The sequence below is a fragment of the Dama dama genome, chromosome 12 (genome assembly GCF_033118175.1).
Source record: "Dama dama isolate Ldn47 chromosome 12, ASM3311817v1, whole genome shotgun sequence".
Lineage (NCBI taxonomy): Eukaryota > Metazoa > Chordata > Mammalia > Artiodactyla > Cervidae > Dama > Dama dama.
Genome location: NC_083692.1, coordinates 29,903,402 through 29,912,143, shown reverse-complemented (window position 1 = coordinate 29,912,143; position 8,742 = coordinate 29,903,402). Strand labels below are relative to the sequence as shown.

Sequence of the window (8,742 nt, the reverse complement as noted above, 5' to 3'; positions counted from 1 at the left end):
TTAATGACACTTTATGTGACTGCTTTTGTTGGAGGGAAATTATGAGAAATTCTCCTGGGGGAAAAAAATTGAAGTTAAAAAAAATTCAATTTTGTCATCTAAATCAGTCAGCTATGTTTTATCTGTGGGAAAAAGTCTAGGGTGCAAAGAAATGCCTGATGAAAATAAAAGAAGAGAGCATTTACTATTATTACAGTTACTTGTACACCATAACTGATGTGCCCAGGGACATATAAGGAATTGATTACATTGTAGCTCTACCAATAACTGAGAATTTACTCAAGACTTTTGAGATCCCCAATGACAAGAAGAGGGCACAGACACCAGGATGCCGAAAGGGTTGTGGTTATATAGTGTGAAGTGGTACTTATTACTAAAGAAAATCTCAGACTGTTATTCTGTCTCTGATTTGAAACAATTGTCTAGTCCTTGAATTGTTAATTTGATTCTGGAGATTCTTGGAAAGTCTTTCTTGTTACATTATTCTGTATTGGGAGTTCCTGCCAACCACATTAGTTTCTCTTTTGTTTGTGGTTTACTTTACAAAGTAGATCAAAGCACATTTCCAGTCCAATTGTTGAGGTTCACTTTTCGGTCTCATTCCAGATTACACAGCTCTAGCTAGGAAGCATTTACTGGACAACATGAGAATTCAAACCTAGCTAGAATCCAGAGATACTAAACAAAATGCTACAGTGCAGGAAAATGTTTCATTTTTTGCTTTTAAAGTTTCTGAAGTTTTGTAGTCCAAAATACCCAATAAATAATTGTAATTTAGAATTTGGGTAAAATGCAGAAATGGAGAAGATTGCTGCAGTCACATTCTTTAGTAACTTTTAATACTAAATATTATTAAAAATTGACCACATTTTACCAAATTCAAACAACAGTCAAGGATTGTCTGATTCATACTACATGTTGATATTGATGTAAGTTCAAATTCTGTTAGGAAGTTAACACTGAAAGACTGAGTTCATTTGAGCTTTATTCTGAAAGATGATTTTCTTGCTGCAGTATAAATCTGCTAATAACAAATGAGCAAAGTGGATGGTAGCTGGTAACTTTTTTGACGTCTGTGGCTTTAAGATCATAGTTCAAAAGGATTAAGCAAATGTGATAACAAAGGCAACACAAATATAACCTTTATTCTCTTTCAAAAACCCAGAGAAGAGAGCCTGGAACCATATTCATTGATTTAATCAGAATACCTTTAATTTTGTAGACTCTTAAAATTTTATAGCAATGAATATTGTAAAAATGATAGTAATATACATGGTTCTTCTCAACTAAGTAGTAAAAAAATGTGGTAAATTATAAAGAAGCAGTCGATTGATCAAAAATTCATGATAAATAAAAATTACTCTATATACATATAATCACATATCCACAGTCTAAAATCACACTACACAATCTGACAGTAAAATTGTGTCATATCAGGAGTTAGGAAGCCAACATACTTGGATTATAAAACATTTTTTGGCTTATGTAAATACTGGGACAGAATCTCTTAAGTCACAACTGTTCCAGAAGATCCAACACATGTCAGCGAACATGCATGCTGTCTATGTCTATTATTTTTCAAAGAACCAGAAGAATAAAATAAAATTAATATAAATTATTCAGTACAATTCAATATTTCTGTGACTACTCAATAAAAAAAAAAACTTCAAAGTATTGCCTTGCTTTATAGGCATGAGCAAAAATTGTAGTAACTGAAAAGTAGCTGTAATAGAGAACAGGCACTAAGAAGTCTGACAGAAGACCAAATAACTGTTTGCTTTCAGCAAATAAACTTGTGCAGATGATCTCACTTTTTAAAGTTCTTTTGCCATAAAAGGGTTTTTAAAAATTCTATTTTCTTACAGTAACTTTATATATCAATATATTAGAATGATTTTAGAGTAGTCAAAGTTTAACATTATCTCAATGGTTCAAATAATTTTTAAGAGTCTAATTTACATAAGACTAATTTCTTAGTATTCACTTCAACATATTATTAAAAACAAACATGGTTCATTTGAGAACATTAATTTTTTTTTTGACACAAGGGAAAAGGTATGAGAAACATAAGCATAAAAAAATCACTAAGCATAAAAAATCATTTAGATGACAAGACTGAGTCACAATATGACTTTAGGAAAAACATTTTCCCTCTAAGGTCCCCTTCAGCTATCTGATTTTAAGGTTAAAACCTTCCCACTGAACTGTACAAACTGACCTGACATTTTCAAGTCTCTACACAGTACCTGGCCAAAAAAAAAAAAAAAAAAAATTACATTTCTTGCACTAAAATAGCAAATGAATTGTTACAAACCCTGCTCTGCAAATCTATATGCCAACTTGCTGTTTTCACTTACTCTGCATCTTACAGAGAGCTTCCTATGTTCAAGGAGGAGTGAGACCAAACTTGGAACATTATGCTTGTCACTGCCCCTGGGAAAAGACGACCACCTGAAAAACTGGACGGCAGTGACGGAGTCACACTTAGCCTCAGACATATGAGGGAGTAGGGAAACAGCTTCCTACTTGCTGCCTGGTTCAGGGCACTGATTCCCAAACTTGAGGGAATACAGGAGGAATCTCCAGATGGGTTTGTTAAAACTGCAGCCTCGAGGGTCTCACCAAAGCCATATTATAGTGTCAGAATTTCTGGGGATGGGGCCTTCTAATCTATCTACATTTTAAAAGAGTATGTTCTCCTCCACTCCTCCATGCCTCTGCTGGTTATTTGTGGGCTTCACTCTCTACCCTTACCCCTACCCCCAAGAAAAGAAAACCACTGTACCACAGTGGTTAAAGCTCTAGCTTCAGAGTCAGAATCAGAACCAGGAGCCAATGAGTAGCTGTCAGATCTCAAACGAGTTCTTTAACATCTACATGTCTGTCTCTTCATCAGATGGGGGCTGAATAAGCGTGTCTAAGCAAGCGTCCATTCCTCGCTCAAAGAACCTAACGTGTCCACTCGTGAAAGAGATGGGGGAAATTTGTAGGAATGTCTCGTTCTAGCAGTTCAAACACCCTAAAAGAGCCTGGAAGCCCCTGATCGGGTGTTAATTTCTCTCTCTCTGGTCCCCTCATCCACAACAGGAGGCAAAGTGAGGCGAAGTTGGAATTGGGTGACAGTCGAGAGGGAGAAGCCTAAAGAAGTTTGCAAGAGTTTTGGCAAGGAGCAGAAAGGGTACTTTGAAAGCAGGAATCACTCGTCGTCCTCCTCGTCGTCGTTCTGGTCCTGGTAGCGAATGTAGACGGCCAGCATGACAAAGCCCACGAGGATGCAGAGGGAGCCGACCAGCAGGTAGGCGATGCCCAGGAATGGATTCTTGCCGCCCATCCACGAGATGCTGCTGAAGATGAGGCATTTGTGGCCGCTGAAGGCGCGCACCGGGTAGTTGTAGGTGATGTTGACGCGGTAGGCACCCCGCGGCAGCCCGGCCGAGTAGTTGCCCTGGCGGATGCGCGCGTACAGCTTGCGGAAGGTGGGCAGCGCAGCCGTGCGCATCCACACCACGAAGTCCTGGTTGATGAAGCCGGTGTTGTTGGGGTCGGGGCTCAGCTCGTAGACCGGCCGGTGCCAGTTGGGCGGGGGCGCGGTGCCCTGGAAGGCCAGCGCCAGGCTGCCGTTCACCAGCGGCGGGTTGCGGAACTTGACGTGGTAGTCGGTCCACCAGGCGATGCCGGTGCGGTCGAGCGGCACCTCGACGTAGGGCCCGTTGGGCTGGCGCTGGTGCCACAGCGAGAAGGAGTCGTTGAAGAGGCTGTTGGCGATGGCGCCGCAGGGCGCGATGGGCAGGCCGGCCGCGCTGTACTGGTAGGGGGCGCACTCGTTGACCGGGTGGCGCAGCGAGGTCGGCAGCCCGCTCAGCTGCGAGTCGTCGCGGGACACGCCGTAGCGCCGGTTGTTCTGGTAGAAGTTGGTCAGCTCGTAGTAGAGGTACACGGGGCCCTGGAAGAGCTCGGGCAGCGAGAAGTACCAGGCGCAGGAGCAGGGGGGCGGCGGCGCGCGGCCCTGGCCGGCCGTGGCGCACACCGAACAGTTGCCGGTGCCCGAGTCGCCGGTGTAGTCGTACGCGAGCTCCGTGATGCCGTTGGAGGAGTAGTAGAGGCCCAGGCCCAGGCCGATGAAGGCCAGGCCGGCGCAGAAGAAGAGCGGCAGCGCGATGCTGGCCGACAGCAGCGGGTGCCAGGCGGGGAGCCGCTGCTGCGTGAACGCGGTGTTGTCCGGCTGGTGCGCGCCCCGGGCGGTGGCGCTCCAGGTCATGGCGCCGCGCGGACCCACGAAGGGGCGCTCGGCTGCGGCGGCCCGGGGGGGTGCCTCGCCCTCCGGGGCAGGTTTCCGCCGGCTCAGGTGAGTTCTGGCCCCGGCCCGGCCTCAGGCCCCCGCACAGGTGAGTCTTAGGACCAGGTTCTTCTGGTGGTGACTGGATCCCCTCGGTTCCGCCTCGGCCCAGGTGCTCGACCGGCTCCGCCCCTGCGGGTAATCGCGAGCCGCGCCCCGCCTCTTCTGGGGTTGAGTAGGGCGGGCGTTCCCTTCCCTCACCTGGCGGGCCCGGGTTCACTTGTCCTCTCCATCCGGGTGGGTCCGGGCGCCAGCTCCTCCTCCTCGAGGTGAGTGGCGGCCCCAGGCTGCTTCTGAGTGGCTCCTACCTTGCTCAGGTACTTCTTCCCTTCCGCTTTCTATGTGACCGGAGTGCCTGGGCCAGTCTTGCCCGAAATCACAGAAGCTGCAGCTTCTAGCACAAAGTTCCACTGAGGGATTGCATCGTGCGTCCTGGAGCCTTGAAGATTACAGGTAATGAATCCTCTTTTATCTAAAAGGCGGGAAAAGTGTCTCTAGAGCCTCTTGTCTTTGTAGGTTAATTTAAGGACCCTTTTCAGTTATCTTTCAGCGATAAATGTTAATGTCCGAAGAATTGCACTGTAGTAAATGTTTGGAATTCCATGCCTGCATTCAAATTCTAGCTTTTTTTTTTTTTTTAAGGGAAAATGATTTTCCAGCTAGATGCCCTAATCTGGCTGTAGAGCTAAAAAAAAAAAAAAAAGGAAAGTTATCTAAAAATAAAATGACACTTAAAAAAGAGAATTAAAGATGCAAGAGGTTCAGAGCCTTTAAATATCTTTAGCTGGTGGAGAAACCACACAAACAGAAAAATGCACTGGACTACATGTAATTTCTTTCTCTTTTCAGATTATTTCCCTGACTGGAAAAAAAAAAAAAAAAGCCTAATCCAAAGTTCCAAAAGACCTAGCTGCTATCCACAGTCAAGGACGTTACGACTTTTGGCCTAAGGTGAACTACAAGGATTTGTAGGACTTAGTGCAAAGAAAACCCAAGTTAGTTCTGAACATTGCTTGGGATTCCAGCTTTTATATCTAGGTTGGTACAATATACACAAGAAGGTGTCAGGCCATTTCAACTTTGTGCCAAATCCTTCTTAGGTATTGAGGTGTTTCTGCCTCTCTTCCCATTCATAAAATGCAAATAACTTAAATATTTTCTATATGACAGTTCTGCACCTAGAATAATATATCACATTCTGGAGTCAGTTGAAATTTGGAACGTTAAAATACTTGCTAAATTAAACAACAGGATTTTTTTGTTTGTTTGTATATTTCTTTTTTCTTTTTCTTAACTCCAACAATATTTTGTATTGGGGTATAGCCAGTTAACAATGTTGGGATAGTTTCAGGTGAACACTGAAGGGAACTCAATCATACGTATACATGTATCCATTCTCTCCCAAACCCCATCCCATCCAGGCTGGCACATAACATGGAGCAGAGTTCTGTGTGCTATGCAATAGGTTTTTGTTGGTTATCCATTTTAAATATAGCAGTGTGTACATGACCTTTTCAAAGTCCCTAACTATCCCTTCCCCACTGCAACCATGAGTTCGTTTTCTGTGTCTCTTTCTGTTTTATAAGTTCATTTGTACCATTTCTTTTTAGATCCCACATATAAAGGATGTTATATTTCTCCTTGTCTGTCTGACTTACTTCACTTAGTATGACACTCTTTAAGTCCATCCATGTTGCTGCAAGTGGCCTTATTTCATTCTTTTTAATGGCTGCGTATTATTCCATTATATTTATATACCACGTCTTCTTTACCCAATTCCTCTGTTGATGGACATTAAAGTTGCTTCCCTGTCTTGGTCATTGTAAATAGTGTGCAGTGAACATTGGGATGCATGTATCTTTTCAGGCCATGTTTTTCTCTGGATACATGCTCAGGAGTGGAATTGCAGGGTCATATGGTGGCTCTGTTTTTAGTTTTTAAGGAACCTGCATACTGTTCTCCATAGTGGCAATTTACATTCCCACCAACAGTGTAGGAGGGTTCCCTTCTCTCCACACCCTCTCCAGCATTTGTGGTTTGTGGATTTTTTGATGGTAGCCACTCTAACTGGTGTGAGGTGATATCTCATTGTAGCTTTGATTTGCATTTCTCAAGTAAGTAGTGATTTTGAACATCTTTTCATGTGCCTATTGTCCATCTGTACATCCTCTTTAGAGAACTGTCTATTCAGGTCTTCTGCCCATTTTTTGAGTGGGATGTTTGTTTTGATGCTATTAAGTGTCATAAGCTGTTTGTAAATTTCGGATTTGAAAAGACCCTGATGCTGGGAAAGATTGAGGGCAGGAGGAGAAGGGGACGACAGAGGATGAGATGGTTTGATGGCATCACTGACTCAATGGACATGGGTTTGGGTGAACTCCAGGAGTTGGTGATGGACAAGGAGGCCTGGTGTGCTGTAGTTCATGGGGTTGCAAAGAGTCGGAAGACTGACTGAACTGAACTGAACTGAATCTCTTATCAGTCACACCATTTGCAAGTACTTTCTCCCAATCTGTGGGTTGTCTTTTTGTTTTGTTTCCCTGATAGCTCAGCTGGTAAAGAATCCGCCTGCAATGCGGGAGACCTGGGTTCAATTCCTGGGTTGGAAAGAAGGAAAAGGTGTACCTACTCCAGTATTCTAGCCTGGAGAATTCCATGGACTATATAGTCTGTGGGAAAGAGTCAGACATGACTGAGCAACTTTCGCTTTTTCTTGCTGTGCAAAAGCTTTTGAGTTTAAGTCGGTCTCATTTATTTATTTTTACTTTTATTTCCATTATTCTGGGAGATGGATTAAAAAAGATTTGCTGTGATTTATGTCAGAGACTGTTCTACCTATGTTTTCCTCTAAGAGTTTTCTAGTGTCCGATCTAACATTTAGGTCTTTAATTGGGATTTTTGTTTTTAGCATTTTTCTAGTGTCAGTCTTATTATGCTAAGGAATGTAGAAGACAAGACAATTAGACTAAAAAGAACCCTTGACATCAAGGCCTTTTGCAGTCTAATAGAAGACATATTACTTAAAATTAAGAAAGAATCAAAATAGATAAGAGACATTTTATACTTAAGTACCAGATTGTACTTTACAAGAATGATACTAAAATTAAAAAGTAATTTTTTAATAATGGAAAATTCACTCTGTCTTATTGAATAGAATGAATGCAGTTTGGAAGCTTTAGCTGTTAGAGAAGACTGAGGGAGACCCAGCTGACTTGAATTCCACTTCCCTCACTCCTGATCATCTTCAAGAGAGGAAATCCCAGCATTGTCCACAAGTTCCTGTAGTATGATCCAGTCTCCACTACACCTGTCCTTCCATGAGATAAAAGAATAAACAGTTCTTTGTATGGTTTCGATGGGTTCCATCCACCACTGTTATCATTGAGTCATCAGTTCGCTTGACATAGAGTTCACAAAACTAGTCCCTAGGAAGGAATTCAGTTCCCAAAACTTAATCTAGTGGATTTTAAATCTAACACCTGCCCTGCCACCACCCCCCTGAAGCGTGAGCCCTATTGTTGAGCTGAGAGCCTTACTAGCTCTCCCCTCCCCAAGTGACATTTGTTTTTTCATTCACATAACTATCCAATAACTAAGGTCACAGTGGAGTGTCCCAAAAGTCAAGAGAATATTTCAAGACAAGGAATGGTTAACAGGGTGAAACACAGCTGAGGATTTCTAGTGAGATATGAAATGAAAAGGCACCTTTGGATTTAGTTTCTGTGGGAACAATTTGGGTGGTAGAGTGGGAGGAGTCAGGTTATCTCAGATGAGGCGAAGAGGACTTGGAGACAGCCAAGGTAGGGGGAGGGGAGGAGAAAGGCAAGTGGTAATCATTTAGAAGAGTATGTATCCATCTCAAGGGAAAGGCTTCTTTATAGATGATGGCAAGAGCTGGAGGGGAGAAGGGTTTGAAGGAAGATGATCATAGTTCAGGCAAAGTTGAACAGAGGGGCAACAAGCTTATGGTACAAAAGTGGGAATAGGCAGGAGGTGCTGGGTTCGAGGGCACATGCAGGGTCATGTCACCTCTGAAATTGGAAGGCAGGGAGTAAGGATGGATGCAGAATGCAGCTAGACTTTGGGCTTGGCTCAAGGGAAGAAATTTCTCATGTAAGAATTTCTGTACAGTGAAGTGCGTTGGGGGGCTGGGGGGAGAAGGGAAAGCCTGAGACTAGGCAGGACCACCAGGAGCAGGAGAGGAAATTGACCAGGGGTATAGGAAGAGATGTTGGGCGGCTTCATCTAGGGAAGTCCCGCAGCCCAGGCTGGGCCAAGACAAGTGAACACATCCAGCTCATGGGGGCTTTCAGCTCAGATGAATTAGAAATAAAGGTCTAAGATATTGCAGTTTATTGTGGACAGGGTAGCTAAAGTGAGATGCCTTAGTCTTTAAGCAGAATAGC

General features: G+C 43.5%; 1 protein-coding gene and 1 long non-coding RNA gene across 2 annotated transcripts; one reads left to right on the top strand and one right to left on the bottom strand.

Annotated features, from left to right (window-relative positions):
- Nucleotides 1-1,190: 1,190 nt before the first annotated feature.
- TMEM30B (transmembrane protein 30B) lies at nucleotides 1,191-4,405 on the bottom strand. Its single transcript, XM_061156927.1, has one exon. The coding sequence runs from the start codon at nucleotides 4,256-4,258 to the stop codon at nucleotides 3,197-3,199; it is 1,062 nt and encodes a 353-aa protein (XP_061012910.1). The 5' UTR covers nucleotides 4,259-4,405; the 3' UTR covers nucleotides 1,191-3,196.
- A 115-nt stretch (nucleotides 4,406-4,520) lies between these two features.
- Nucleotides 4,521-7,705, top strand: LOC133066147 (uncharacterized). Its single transcript, XR_009695095.1, has 3 exons — nucleotides 4,521-4,789; nucleotides 5,186-5,374; nucleotides 7,491-7,705. It is a non-coding gene; the product is annotated as an uncharacterized LOC133066147 (long non-coding RNA).
- Nucleotides 7,706-8,742: the final 1,037 nt, after the last annotated feature.

Excerpts from the sequence above, each read along its gene's own strand:
- TMEM30B (XM_061156927.1), bottom strand. The coding sequence starts at position 4,258 with ATGACCTGGAGCGCCACCGCCCGGGGCGCGCACCAGCCGGACAACACC.